The sequence below is a fragment of the Petromyzon marinus genome (assembly GCF_048934315.1).
Source record: "Petromyzon marinus isolate PM22_M1 ecotype Great Lakes invasive population chromosome 84 unlocalized genomic scaffold, UKy_Petmar_22M1.pri1.0 chr84_unloc.2, whole genome shotgun sequence".
Lineage (NCBI taxonomy): Eukaryota > Metazoa > Chordata > Hyperoartia > Petromyzontiformes > Petromyzontidae > Petromyzon > Petromyzon marinus.
The window spans coordinates 156,894-171,399 of record NW_027422639.1 but is presented as its reverse complement, the minus strand read 5'-3'; the positions used below and the strand labels follow the sequence as shown (position 1 = coordinate 171,399).

The following is a 14,506-nucleotide window of genomic DNA, read 5'->3' as shown; positions in this document are numbered from 1 at the left end:
GTGTCTGTGTAATGTCTGTGTGTGTGTCTCTTTGTGTATGTTATGTCTGTGTGTGTGTCTCTGTGTATGTCTCTGTGTGTATCTAATGTCTGTGTGTATGTAATGTCTGTGTGTGTCTCTGTGTGTATGTAATGTCTGTGTGTATGTAATGTCTGTGTGTGTATGTAATGTCTGTATGTGTGTCTCTGTGTGTATGTATTGTCTGTGTGTGTTTCTCTGTGTGTATGTAATGTCTGTGTGTGTGTCTATGTGTGTGTGTAATGTCTGTGTGTATGTAATGGCTCTGTGTGTATGTAATGTCTGTGTGGGTGTCTCTGTGTGTATGTAATGCCTGTGTGTATGTAATGGCTCTGTGTGTATGTAATGGCTCTGTGTGTATGTAATGTCTGTGTGTGTGTGTGTCTATGTGTGTGTGTCTATGTGTATGTGTCTGTGTGTGTCTATGTGTGTGTGTTTATGCGTCTCAATTCAGTTTCAGAATAGGGCGGTCCTGCACAGATGCCATATTTTCTGTCCGTCTGCTACAGCAGAGATGTGGGGAATTCCAGCAAGACCTACATCTCTGCTTTATTGACCTGGTCAAGGCCTATGATACCATCAGTAGGCCTGGGCTCTGGGTTGTTCTTCGTGTTTTTGGAGTCCCTGACCCTCTGCTCACGATCATTAAGGACCTTCATGATGGTGAGCGGGCCGAGGTAAAACTACGTGGCCGGGAGTCAGAGCCATTCCCTGTACACCTTGGGGTGCGACAGGGATGTCCTCTGGCTCCCACATTATTTAACATCTATTTTGACCACGTAGTTCGTGAAGTCTTCACTAGCTGTACCGGGGGAATCTCCATCTGGTACAGATATAATGGGAGGCTGATCGATGCCCGGGTGCGGTCAAGGGATGGCTCCCTATTGGTCAACCACGTTATGTATGCCGATGATTTGGTAATAGATGCTCATTCAGAGGAGGAGTTGGAGATGCTGCTGCTGAGACTGGAGCGTGCCACTAAGAGATGGAGCCTTACCATCAGCCCCACCAAAACTAAGCACCTGCCAGGGTATTTTGTACCATCGGACACTCCACCCCCACAACTCCCGATCGGTGATGGGGCAGTTGTAGAGAGAGTGGAGAGTTTCCCATACCTGGGCAGTGTGCTTATGACCGGCTCCAGTTTAACAGCAGAGGTCTCACTCCGAATCAGTTGAGCGGCAATATCTTTTCATCGGTTGCGTAACGCTGTGTGGAAGCTACCTGGTCTGTTGCTCCGCACTAAGGTTCAGGTCTTCTCGGCCACGGTCATTCCCTCCCTTCTCTACGCTTGCGAAACGTGGACCCCCCTAATGGAACATCTTCGCCAGTTAGAAACATTTAGGCTGGCCTGCCTACGAGCCATCCTGGGTTTAACCAGGCTGGATTGTCTGAGGAGCTCACAAATCCTTGAAAGATCTGGGCAAGGTCCCATCGGTGAGCTCCTCCGGCAGGCAAGGCTGCATTGGCTGGGTCATGTAGCCCGCATGCCCAGCCACCACATGTCGAAACAGCTTTTGTTCGGCCGGATCGAGGGGGCTAAGTGGGCGCGGCACGGGCTAGAGAAGAGATGGAGTGATGTGGTACAGGAAGACGTGGAGCTGAGTGGACTTGCCGATGACCGGTACCAGCGGTGTCAAGATCGGCCTCTGTGGAGGAGGCTCGTGAAGGACGCTACTGGGCAGTTGGAGGCAGTCGCCCTCCAACAACAACGGAGGGCGGAGGAGCGACGCTCACAACAACGAGCGGAGCGCCGGGTGGCTAAAGCACAGCAGGTTGGCACAGTAGGGGGCACAGGTGGTGCACCAGCCAGTCATCTCAGTCAGTCGACCCGTGGCACCTGCTGGGTCTGCCCCATGACCTCCTGCCAGCGGGCGTTCGACACTTCACGTGGCCTCAAGGTGCACATGGCCTGGCACAAGCGTCGTGGTGACGTCTCTTAGTGGCGAATGGCGGTTGTTGTTGTTGTTGTGTCTCTGTGTGTGTGTAATGTCTGTGTGTGTGTCTCTGTGTGTATGTAATGTCTGTGTGTTGTCTCTGTGTGTATGTAATGTCTGTGTGTGTGTGTTGTCTCTGTGTGTATGTAATGTCTGTGTGTGTGTGTCTCTGTGTGTATGTAATGTCTGTGCATGTGTCTCTGTGTGTATGTAATGTCTGTGCGTGTGTCTCTGTGTGTATGTAATGTCTGTGTGTGTGTATGTAATGTCTGTGCGTGTGTCTCTGTGTGTATGTAATGTCTGTGTGTTGTCTCTGTGTGTATGTAATGTATGTGTGTGTGTGTGTCTCTGTGTGTATGTAATGTCTGTGCACGTGTCTCTGTGTGTATGTAATGTCTGTGCGTGTGTCTCTGTGTGTATGTAATGTCTGTGCGTGTGTCTCTGTGTGTATGTAATGTCTGTGTGTGTGTGTGTCTATGTAATGTCTGTGTGTGTATGTGTGTATGTAATGTCTGTGTGTGTGTATGTAATGTCTGTGCGTGTGTCTCTGTGTGTATGTAATGTCTGTGTGTGTGTGTGTCTATGTAATGTCTGTGTGTGTATGTGCGTATGTAATGTCTGTGTGTGTGTATGTAATGTCTGTGCGTGTGTATGTAATGTCTGTGCGTGTGTCTCTGTGTGTATGTAATGGCTCTGTGTGTATGTATTGTCTGTGTGTGTTGTCTCTGTGTGTATGTAATGTCTGTGTGTGTGTGTCTCTGTGTGTATGTATTGTCTGTGTGTGTTGTCTCTGTGTGTATGTAATGTCTGTGTGTGTGTGTCTCTGTGTGTATGTAATGTCTGTGTGTGTGTGTCTCTGTGTGTATGTAATGTCTGTGTGTGTGTGTCTCTGTGTGTATGTAATGTCAGTGCGTGTGTCTCTGTGTGTATGTAATGGCACTGTGTGTATGTAATGTCTGTGTGTGTTGTCTCTGTGTGTATGTAATGTCTGTGTGTGTCTCTGTGTGTACGTAATGTCTGTGCGTGTGTCTCTGTGTGTATGTAATGTCTGTGTATGTGTGTAATGTCTGTGTGTGTGTCTCTGTGTGTGTATGTTATGTCTGTGTGTGTGTCTCTGTGTATGTCTCTGTGTGTATCTAATGTCTGTGTGTATGTAATGTCTGTGTGTATGTAATGTCTGTGTGTGTGTGTCTGTGTGTATGTAATGTCTGTGTGTATGTAATGTCTGTGTGTGTGTAATGTCTGTATGTGTGTAATGTCTGTGTGTGTGTCTCTGTGTGTATGTAATGTCTGTGTGTATGTAATGTCTGTGTGTGTGTCTCTGTGTGTGTTGTCTCTGTGTGTATGTAATGTCTGTGTGTGTGTCTCTGTGTGTGTATGTAATGTCTGTGTGTATGTAATGTCTGTGTGTGTATGTCTCTGTGTGTATGTAATGTCTGTGTGTGTGTCTCTGTGTGTGTATGTAATGTCTGTGTGTGTGTCTCTGTGTGTGTATGTAATGTCTGTGCGTGTGTGTCTCTCCCTCAGTATTCGCAGCGTGATGCAGAAGTACCTGGAGGAGAGGGGAGAGGTGGCGTTTGAGAAAATATTCAAGCAGAGAATCGGTGAGTCCAGCACGTGATGAATCCCTTGTCAGAGGTGTTGTTATTAATGTCACCTCACGGTGGCTAGGAGATGTTAACTACCTCGCCAGGTACACAGGAGGTCGTGGGTTCGATCCTGACCCTGACTACGCCTGCTGTTGTATATTGGGAGTCTGCGTCTCTCTCTCCCCGTGGTGAGATGTTAACTACCTCGCCTGGTATACAGGAGGTCGGGCAGCTAAAACAGAGCAGGTGGGCACAGTAGGGGGCACAGGTGGTGCATCAGCCAGTCGTCTCAGTCAGTCGACCCGTGGCACCTGTTGGGTCTGCCCCGTGACCTCCTGCCGGCGGGCGTTCGACACTTCACGTGGCCTTAACGTGCACCTAGCCTGGCACAAGCGTCGTGGTGATATCACCGCCACTTCGTGGTGAATGGCGGTTGTTATTGTATATGTGTAGGTGGGCGAGTGTACATATGTACTGTATGCTGAACGTTTTGTGGGTGAATGAATGAGTGGGTGAGTGTATGCATGAGTGAGTTTGTATGTATGTGTAAGTTGGGTGGGTGTATGGGTGTGTGTGAGTGAGTGTATGAGTGGTTACGTGTATGAGTGGGTGAGTGGGTGAGTGTGTGAGTGAGTGAGTGTGTGAGTGAGTGTGTGAGTAAGTGTGTGAGTGGTTACGTGTATGAGTGGGTGAGTGTGTGAGTGGTTGTGTATGAGTGTGTGAGTGAGTGAGTGTGTGAGTGGTTATGTGTATGAGTGTGTGAGTGATTTAGTGTATGAGTGTGTGAGTGATTTAGTGTATGAGTGGGTGAGTGAGTGTGTGAGTGAGTGTGTGTAAATGTGTGAGTGAGTGGATGAGTGAGTGTCTGAGTGGGTGTCTGAGTGGGTGAGTGGGTGAGTGTGTGAGTGGGTGAGTGAGTGGGTGGGTGAGTGAGTGGGTGAGTGAGTGAGTGGGTAAGTGATTGTATGAGTGGGTGTGTGGGTGAGTGAGTGAGTTGGTGAGTGTCTGAGTGGTTGAGTGAATGTGTGAGTGAGTGAATGAGTGTGTGAGTGAGTGGGTGAGTGTGTGAGTGTATGAGTGAGTGTATGAGTGTGTGAGTGAGTGAGTGTGTGAGTGAGTGTCTGAGTAGGTGAGTGGGTGAGTGAGTGAGTTGGTGAGTGTCTGAGTGGTTGAGTGAATGTGTGAGTGAGTGAATGAGTGTGTGAGTGAGTGGGTGAGTGTGTGAGTGTATGAGTGAGTGTATGAGTGTGTGAGTGAGTGAGTGTGTGAGTGAGTGTCTGAGTAGGTGAGTGGGTGAGTGAGTGAGTTGGTGAGTGTCTGAGTGGTTGAGTGAATGTGTGAGTGAGTGAATGAGTGTGTGAGTGTGTAAGTTAGTGTGTGAGTGAGTGGGTGAGTGTGTGAGTGTCTGAGTGGGTGAGTGAGTGTCTGAGTGGGTGAGTGAGTGTCTGAGTGGGTGAGTGAGTGTCTGAGTGGGTGAGTGAGTGTGTGAGTGTGTGAGTGAGTGAGTGAGTGTCTGAGTGGGTGAGTGAGTGTCTGAGTGTGAGTGGGTGAGTGAGTGAGTGGGTGAGTGAGTGTCTGAGTGGGTGAGTGAGTGAGTATGTGAGTGTGCGAGTGGGCGAGCGAGTGTTTGAGTGGGTGAGTGAGTGGGTGAGTGTGTGTGTGTGAGTGAGCGAGTGTCTGAGTGGGTGAGTGAGTGGGTGTGTGAGTGTGTGAGTGTGTGGGTGAGTGGGTGGGTGAGTGAGTGAGTGTGTGAGTGAGTGTGTGAGTGAGTAAGTGTGTGAGTGGTTACGTGTATGAGTGGGTGAGTGTGTGAGTGGTTGTGTATGAGTGTGTGAGTGAGTGAGTGTGTGAGTGGTTATGTGTATGAGTGTGTGAGTGATTTAGTGTATGAGTGTGTGAGTGATTTAGTGTATGAGTGGGTGAGTGAGTGTGTGAGTGAGTGTGTGTAAATGTGTGAGTGAGTGGATGAGTGAGTGTCTGAGTGGGTGTCTGAGTGGGTGAGTGTGTGAGTGGGTGAGTGAGTGGGTGGGTGAGTGAGTGGGTGAGTGAGTGAGTGGGTAAGTGATTGTATGAGTGGGTGTGTGGGTGAGTGAGTGAGTTGGTGAGTGTCTGAGTGGTTGAGTGAATGTGTGAGTGAGTGAATGAGTGTGTGAGTGAGTGGGTGAGTGTGTGAGTGTATGAGTGAGTGTATGAGTGTGTGAGTGAGTGAGTGTGTGAGTGAGTGTCTGAGTAGGTGAGTAGGTGAGTGAGTGAGTTGGTGAGTGTCTGAGTGGTTGAGTGAATGTGTGAGTGAGTGAATGAGTGTGTGAGTGTGTAAGTGAGTGTGTGAGTGAGTGGGTGAGTGAGTGAGTGTCTGAGTGGGTGAGTGAGTGTCTGAGTGTGTGAGTGTGAGTGGGTGAGTGAGTGGGTGAGTGAGTGTCTGAGTGGGTGAGTGAGTGAGTGTGTGAGTGTGCGAGTGGGCGAGCGAGTGTTTGAGTGGGTGAGTGAGTGGGTGAGTGTGTGTGTGTGAGTGAGCGAGTGTCTGAGTGGGTGAGTGAGTGGGTGTGTGAGTGTGTGAGTGGGTGGGTGAGTGGGTGAGTGAGTGAGTGTGTGAGTGAGTGTGTGAGTGAGTAAGTGTGTGAGTGGTTACGTGTATGAGTGGGTGAGTGTGTGAGTGGTTGTGTATGAGTGTGTGAGTGAGTGAGTGTGTGAGTGGTTATGTGTATAAGTGTGTGAGTGATTTAGTGTATGAGTGTGTGAGTGATTTAGTGTATGAGTGGGTGAGTGAGTGTGTGAGTGAGTGTGTGTAAATGTGTGAGTGAGTGGATGAGTGAGTGTCTGAGTGGGTGTCTGAGTGGGTGAGTGTGTGAGTGGGTGAGTGAGTGGGTGGGTGAGTGAGTGGGTGAGTGAGTGAGTGGGTAAGTGATTGTATGAGTAGGTGTGTGGGTGAGTGAGTGAGTTGGTGAGTGTCTGAGTGGTTGAGTGAATGTGTGAGTGAGTGAATGAGTGGGTGAGTGTGTGAGTGTATGAGTGAGTGTGAGTGTGTGAGTGAGTGAGTGTGTGAGTGAGTGTCTGAGTAGGTGAGTGGGTGAGTGAGTGAGTTGGTGAGTGTCTGAGTGGTTGAGTGAATGTGTGAGTGAGTGAATGAGTGTGTGAGTGTGTAAGTGAGTGTGTGAGTGTGTGAGTGAGTGGGTGAGTGTGTGAGTGTCTGAGTGGGTGAGTGAGTGTCTGAGTGGGTGAGTGAGTGTCTGAGTGGGTGAGTGAGTGTGTGAGTGTGTGAGTGAGTGAGTGTCTGAGTGGGTGAGTGAGTGTCTGAGTGTGTGAGTGTGAGTGGGTGAGTGGGTGAGTGAGTGGGTGAGTGAGTGTCTGAGTGGGTGAGTGAGTGAGTGTGTGAGTGTGCGAGTGGGCGAGCGAGTGTTTGAGTGGGTGAGTGAGTGGGTGAGTGTGTGTGTGTGAGTGAGCGAGTGTCTGAGTGGGTGAGTGAGTGGGTGTGTGAGTGTGTGGGTGAGTGGGTGGGTGAGTGTGTGAGTGAGTGTGTGAGTGTGTGAGTGAGTGAGTGTCTGAGTTTGTGAGTGGGTTAGTGGGTGTTTGAGTGGGTGAGTGAGTGTCTGAGTGGGTGAGTGTGTGTGTGTGAGTGAGCGAGTGTCTGAGTGTGTGAGTGAGTGAGTGTGTGAGTGTGTGAGTGAGTGAGTGAGCGAGTGTCTGAGTGGGTGAGTGAGTGTCTGAGTGGGTGAGTGTGTGTGTGTGAGTGAGCGAGTGTCTGAGTGTGTGAGTGAGTGTGTGAGTGTGTGAGTGAGTGAGTGAGCGAGTGTCTGAGTGGGTGAGTGAGTGTCTGAGTGGGTGAGTGTGTGTGTGTGAGTGAGCGAGTGTCTGAGTGGGTGAGTGAGTGGGTGTGTGAGTGTGTGAGTGAGTGGGTGGGTGAGTGAGTGAGTGTGTGAGTGAGTGAGTGTGTGAGTGTGTGAGTGAGTGAGTGAGCGAGTGTCTGAGTGGGTGAGTGAGTGGCTGGACGATGAAGATGAGAGAGGTGGTGATGTCGCTATTATTTACCGGGGCTGCTCGCCTGATGCGAACTGCAGAACTTTAAAGATGTGGAGGGAGAAAAAAAAATTAAAACAGCAAAGTAATAAAATAAATAAATAATAAACCGACTGTTTCTCACCCCCTCGTGGTCACCGCAGATAGCGATCACGGCTTCAGCGGAAGCAGCTTTGTTTAATAATTATTATTTTATATTATTAATCTAAAGACTTGGTGGAAAGGAGATGTTGACTCCTTCGCTTGGCCTGCAGGAGGTCGTGGGTTCTCTCCCGTACCCTGACGCTGCCTACTCCTGCTGCTGTGTATTTGGAGTCTGCGTCTCTCTCACACTTAGAATTGACGTCTCTACGCGTTCAGAGTTGTTTGGCTGACGGTGCTGGTGACACTGGCCGCCTGGTTGAGCTGCTCTCTCGACACGCGTGTCATGGCCAGGTCGATCGCTTCAACAAAGAGCTCAGACAGCTCAGTTAGGGCCTTTCAGCGGCTACCATAAACATCGTTTAGTCTGTGTGTGGGTCTCTGTGTGGGTCTCTGTGGGTCTCTGTGTGGGTCTCTGTGTGGGTCTCTGTGTGGGTCTCTGGGTCTCTGTGTGGGTCTCTGTGTGGGTCGCTGTGTGGTCTCTGTGGGTCTGTGTGGGTCTGTGTGGGTCTCTGTGTGGCTCTCTGTGGGTCTCTGTGGTGTCTGTGGGTCTGTGTGTGGGTCTCTGTGTGGGTCTCTGTGGGTCTCTGTGGGTCTCTGTGTGGGTCTCTGTGTGGGTCTCTGTGTGGGTCTCTGTGGGTCTCTGTGTGGGTCTCTGTGTGGGTCTCTGTGTGGGTCTCTGTGTGGGTCTCTGTGTGGGTCTCTGTGTGTCTCTGTGTGGGTCTCTGTGTGGGTCTCTGTGTGGGTCTCTGTGTGGGTCTCTGTGTGGGTCTCTGTGTGGGTCTCTGTGGGTCTCTGTGGGTCTCTGTGCGTCTCTGTAGGTCTCTGTGTGGGTCTCTGTGTGGGTCTCTGTGTGGGTCTCTGTGTGGGTCTCTGTGTGGGTCTCTGTGTGGGTCTGTGTGGGTCTCTGTGGGTCTCTGTGGGTCTCTGTGTGGGTCTCTGTGTGGGTCTCTGTGTGGGTCTGTCTCTGTGGGTCTCTGAGTGGGTCTCTGTGTGGGTCTCTGTGTGGGTCTCTGTGTGGGTCTCTGTGTGGGTCTCTGTGAGTCTCTGTGTGGGTCTCTCTGTGTGGGTCTCTGTGGGTCTCTGTGTGGGTCTCTGTGTGGGTCTCTGTGTGGGTCTCTGTGTGGGTCTCTGTGTGGGTCTCTGTGTGGGTCTCTGTGTGGGTCTCTGTGTGGGTCTCTGTGGGTCTGTGTGGGTCTCTGTGTGGGTCTCTGTGTGGTCTCTGTGGGTCTGTGTGGGTCTCTGTGTGGGTCTCTGTGTGGGTCTCTGTGTGGGTCTCTGTGTAGGTCTCTGTGTGGGTCTGTGTGGGTCTCTGTGTGGGTCTCTGTTGGTCTCTGTGGGTCTCTGTGTGGGTCTCTGTGTGGGTCTCTGTGTGGGTCTCTGTGGGTCTCTGTGGGTCTGTGTGGGTCTCTGTGGGTCTGTGTGTGGCTCTCTGTGTTGGTCTTTGTGTGGGTCTCTGTGTGGGTCTCTGTGTGGGTCTCTGTGTGGGTCTCTGTGGGTCTGTGTGGGTCTCTGTGTGGGTCTCTGTGTGGGTCTCTGTGTGGGTCTCTGTGTGGGTCTCTGTGTGGTCTCTGTGGGTCTGTGTGGGTCTCTGTGTGGGTCTCTGTGTGGGTCTCTGTGTGGGTCTCTGTGAGTCTCTGTGTAGGTCTCTCTGTGTGGGTCTCTGTGGGTCTCTCTGTGTGGGTCTCTGTGTGGGTCTCTGTGTGGGTCTCTGTGGGTCTGTGTGGGTCTGTGTGGGTCTCTGTGTGGGTCTCTGTGTGGGTCTCTGTGTGGGTCTCTGTGTGGGTCTCTGTGTGGGTCTCTGTGTGGGTCTCTGTGGGTCTTGTGGGTCTCTGTGTGGGTCTCTGTGTGGGTCTCTGTGTAGGTCTCTGTGTGGGTCTCTGTGTGGGTCTCTGTGTGGGTCTCTGTGTGGGTCTCTGTGTGGGTCTCTGTGGGTCTCTGTGGGTGTCTATGGTTCTGTGTGTGGGTCTCTGTGTGGGTCTCTGTGTGGGTCTCTGTGGTTCTCTGTGGGTCTCTGTGGGTCTCTGTGTGGGTGTATGTGAGTCACTGTGGGTCTGTGTGGGTCTCTGTGGGTCTCTGTGTGGGTCTCTGTGAGTCTCTGTGTGGGTCTCTGTGTGGGTCTGTGTGGGTCTCTGTGGGTCTCTGTGGGTCTCTGTGTGGGTGTATGTGAGTCACTGTGGGTCTGTGTGGGTCTCTGTGGGTCTCTGTGTGGGTGTCTGTGGATCTGTGTGGGTCTCTGTGTGGGTCTCTGTGTGGGTCTCTGTGGGTCTCTGTGTGGGTCTCTGTGGGTCTCTGTGTGGGTCTTTGTGGGTCTCTTTGGGTCTCTGTGGGTCTGTGTGGGTCTCTGTGGGTCTCTGTGGGTCTGTGTGGGTCTCTGTGGGCCTCTGTGTGGGTCTCTATGAGTCTCTGTGGGTGTCTCTGTGGGTCTCTGTGGGTCTCTGTGGGTCTCTGTGGTTCTGTGTGGGTCTCTGTGCGTCTCTGTGTGGGTCTCTATGAGTCTCTGTGTGGGTCTCTGTGAGTCTCTGTGGGTCTCTGTGGGTCTCTGTGGGTCTCTGTGAGTCTCTGTAATTCTCTGTGGGTCTATGTGTGGGTTTCTGTGTGGGTCTCTGTGAGTCTCTGTGGGTCTCTATGGTTCTCTGTGTGTCTCTGGTTCTGTGTGAGTCTCTGTGGGTTTATGGTTCTGTGTGGGTCTCTGTGGGTCTGTGTGTGGGTCTCTGTGCTTCTGTGTGGGTCTCTGTGAGTCTCTGTGAGTCTCTGTGGGTCTCTGTGGGTCTGTGTGTGGGTCAATGTGGGTCTGTGTGGGTCTGTGTGGGTCTCTGTGGCTTTCTGTGCGTCTCTGTGGTTCTGTGTGGGTCTCTGTGGGTCTCTGTGGGTCTGTGTGTGGGTCTCTGTGGGTCTCTCTGGTTCTGTGTGGGTCTCTGTGGGTCTCTGTGGGTCTCTGTGAGTCTCTGTGGGTCTCTGTGAGTTTCCGTGAGTCTCTGTGGGTCTCTGTGGTTCTCTGTGGGTCTCTGTTGGTCTCTGTGATTCTCTGTGGGTCTCTGTGGGTCTCTATGGTTCTTTGTGTGTCTCTGGTTCTGTGTGGGTCTCTGTGAGTCTCTGTGGGTCTCTGTGGGTCTCTGTGGTTCTGTGTGGGCCTCTGTGGGTCTCTGTGGGTCTCTGTGGGTCTCTGTGGGTCTCTGTGTGGGTCTCTGTGTGGGTCTCTGTGTGGGTCTCTGTGTGGGTCTCTGTGTGGGTCTCTGTGTGAGTATCTGTGTGGGTCTCTCTGTGTGGGTCTCTGTGTGGGTCTCTGTGTGTGTCTCTGTGTGTGTCTCTGTTTGGGTCTCTGTGGGTCTGTGTGGGTCTCTGTGTGGGTCTCTGTGTGGGTCTCTGTTTGGTCTCTGTGGGTCTGTGTGGATCTCTGTGTGGGTCTCTGTGGGTCTCTGTGGGTCTCTGCATGGGTCTCTGTGGGTCTCTGTGAGTCTCTGTGTGGGTCTCTGTGGGTCTCTGTGTGGGTCTCTGTGGGTCTCTGTGGGTGTCTATGGTTCTGTGTGTGAGTCTCTGTGTGGGTCTCTGTGTGGGTCTCTGTGGTTCTCTATGGGTCTCTGTGGGTCTCTGTGAGTCTCTGTGTGTCTCTGTGTGGGTCTCTGTGTGGGTCTCTGTGGGTCTCTGTGGGTCTCTGTGGGTGTCTATGGTTCTGTGTGTGGGTCTCTGTGTGGGTCTCTGTGTGGGTCTCTGTGTGGGTCTCTGTGTGGGTCTCTGTGGTTCTCTGTGGGTCTCTGTGGGTCTCTGTGAGTCTCTCTGTGTCTCTGTGTCGGTCTCTGTGTGGGTCTCTGTGGTTCTCTGTGGGTCTCTGTGAGTCTCTGTGTGGGTCTCTGTGGGTCTCTGTGGGTCTCTGTGTGGGTCTCTGAGTCACTGTGGGTCTCTGTGGGTCTCTGTGGGTCTCTATGTGGGTCTCTGTGGGCCTGTGTGGGTCTCTGTGTGGGTCTCTGTGTGGGTCTCTGTGTGGGTCTCTGTGGGTCTCTGTGGGTCTCTGTGGGTCTCTGTGGTTCTGTGTGGGCCTCTGTGGGTCTCTGTGGGTCTCTGTGGGTCTCTGTGTGGGTCTCTGTGTGGGTCTCTGTGTGGGTCTCTGTGTGGGTCTCTGTGAGTCTCTGTGTGGGTCTCTCTGTGTGGGTCTCTGTGTGGGTCTCTGTGTGGGTCTCTGTGTGTGTCTCTGTGTGTGTCTCTGTTTGGGTCTCTGTGGGTCTGTGTGGGTCTCTGTGTGGGTCTCTGTGTGGGTCTCTGTGTGGGTCTCTGTTTGGTCTCTGTGGGTCTGTGTGGATCTCTGTGTGGGTCTCTGTGGGTTTCTGTGGGTCTCTGCTTGGGTCTCTGTGGGTCTCTGTGGGTCTCTGTGAGTCTCTGTGTGGGTCTCTGTGGGTCTCTGTGTGGGTCTCTGTGGGTCTCTGTGGGTGTCTATGGTTATGTGTGTGGGTCTCTGTGTGGGTCTCTGTGTGGGTCTCTGTGGTTCTCTGTGGGTCTCTGTGGGTCTCTGTGAGTCTCTGTGTGTCTCTGTGTGTGTCTCTGTGTGGGTCTCTGTGTGGGTCTCTGTGGGTCTCTGTGGGTCTCTGTGGGTGTCTATGGTTCTGTGTGTGGGTCTCTGTGTGGGTCTCTGTGTGGGTCTCTGTGTGGGTCTCTGTGGTTCTCTGTGGGTCTCTGTGGGTCTCTGTGAGTCTCTGTGTGTCTCTGTGTCGGTCTCTGTGTGGGTCTCTGTGGTTCTCTGTGGGTCTCTGTGAGTCTCTGTGTGGGTCTCTGTGGGTCTCTGTGTGGGTCTCTGTGAGTCACTGTGGGTCTCTGTGCGTCTCTGTGGGTCTCTATGTGGGTCTCTGTGGGTCTGTGTGGGTCTCTGTGTGGGTCTCTGTGTGGGTCTCTGTGGGTCTCTGTGGGTCTCTGTGGGTCTCTGTGGGTCTGTGTGGGTCTCTGTGGGTCTCTGTGTGGGTGTATGTGAGTCACTGTGGGTCTGTGTGGGTCTCTGTGGGTCTCTGTGAGTCTCTGTGGGTCTCTGTGGGTCCCTGTGAGTCTCTGTGGGTCTCTGTGAGTCTCTGTGGGTCTCTGTGAGTCTCTGTAAGTCTCTGTGGGTCTATGTGTGGGTTTCTGTGTGGGTCTCTGTGAGTCTCTGTGAGTCTCTGTGGGTCTCTGTGGGTCTGTGTGAGTCTCTGTGGGTCTCTATGGTTCTGTGTGAGTCTCTGTGGGTCTCTATGGTTTTCTGTGTGTCTCTGGTTCTGTGTGGGTCTCTGTGAGTCTGTGGGTCTCTATGGTTCTCTGTGTGTCTCTGGTTCTGTGTGGGTCTCTGTGGGTCTCTGTGGGTCTCTGTGGGTCTCTGTGAGTCTCTGTGTGGGCCTCGGTGGGTCTCTGTGTGGGTCTCTGTGGGTCTCTGTGGGTCTCTGTGTGGGTCTCTGTGTGGGTCTCTGTGTGGGTCTCTGTGTGGGTCTCTGTGTGGGTCTCTGTGTGGGTCTCTGTGAGTCTCTGTGTGGGTCTCTCTGTGTGGGTCTCTGTGTGGGTCTCTGTGTGGGTCTCTGTGTGTGTCTCTGTTTGGGTCTCTGTGGGTCTCTGTGGGTGTCTATGGTTCTGTGTGTGGGTCTCTGTGTGGGTCTCTGTGTGGGTCTCTGTGTGGGTCTCTGTGGTTCTCTTTGGGTCTCTGTGGGTCTCTGTGAGTCTCTGTGTGTCTCTGTGTGGGCCTCGGTGGGTCTCTGTGTTGGTCTCTGTGGGTCTCTGTGGGTCTCTGTGTGGGTCTCTGTGTGGGTCTCTGTGTGGGTCTCTGTGTGGGTCTCTGTGTGGGTCTCTGTGTGGGTCTGTGTGGGTCTCTGTGTGGGTCTCTGTTGGTCTCTGTGGGTCTCTGTGTGGGTCTCTGTGTGGGTCTCTGTGTGGGTCTCTGTGGGTCTCTGTGGGTCTGTGTGGGTCTCTGTGGGTCTGTGTGTGGCTCTCTGTGTTGGTCTTTGTGTGGGTCTCTGTGTGGGTCTCTGTGTGGGTCTCTGTGTGGGTCTCTGTGGGTCTGTGTGGGTCTCTGTGTGGGTCTCTGTGTGGGTCTCTGTGTGGGTCTCTGTGTGGGTCTCTGTGTGGTCTCTGTGGGTCTGTGTGGGTCTCTGTGTGGGTCTCTGTGTGGGTCTCTGTGTGGGTCTCTGTGAGTCTCTGTGTGGGTCTCTCTGTGTGGGTCTCTGTGGGTCTCTCTGTGTGGGTCTCTGTGTGGGTCTCTGTGTGGGTCTCTGTGGGTCTGTGTGGGTCTCTGTGTGGGTCTCTGTGTGGGTCTCTGTGTGGGTCTCTGTGTGGGTCTCTGTGTGGGTCTCTGTGTGGGTCTCTGTGTGGGTCTTGTGGGTCTCTGTGTGGGTCTCTGTGTGGGTCTCTGTGTGGGTCTCTGTGTGGGTCTCTGTGTGGGTCTCTGTGTGGGTCTCTGTGTGGGTCTCTGTGTGGGTCTCTGTGGGTCTCTGTGGGTGTCTATGGTTCTGTGTGTGGGTCTCTGTGTGGGTCTCTGTGTGGGTCTCTGTGGTTCTCTGTGGGTCTCTGTGAGTCTCTGTGTGGGTCTCTGTGTGGGTCTGTGTGGGTCTGTGTGGGTCTCTGTGGGTCTCTGTGTGGGTGTATGTGAGTCACTGTGGGTCTGTGTGGGTCTCTGTGGGTCTCTGTGTGGGTGTCTGTGGATCTGTGTGGGTCTCTGTGTGGGTCTCTGTGTGGGTCTCTGTGGGTCTCTGTGTGGGTCTCTGTGGGTCTCTGTGTGGGTCTTTGTGGGTCTCTTTGGGTCTCTGTGGGTCTCTGTGGGTCTCTGTGGGTCTCTGTGGGTCTGTGTGGGTCTCTGTGGGCCTC

The 14,506-nt window shown here is 52.8% G+C and overlaps 1 protein-coding gene across 1 annotated transcript in view; it reads right to left on the bottom strand.

The window, feature by feature from the left end:
- Positions 1-7,906: 7,906 nt before the first annotated feature.
- LOC116936878 (G protein-coupled receptor kinase 3-like) overlaps positions 7,907-14,506 on the bottom strand; it is a 60,647-nt gene continuing 54,047 nt past the window's right edge. Inside the window, exon 4 of the mRNA XM_076059110.1 lies at positions 7,907-8,001. Coding sequence (XP_075915225.1) covers positions 7,907-8,001 — 95 coding nt within the window. The remainder of the gene's footprint in view (positions 8,002-14,506) is intronic.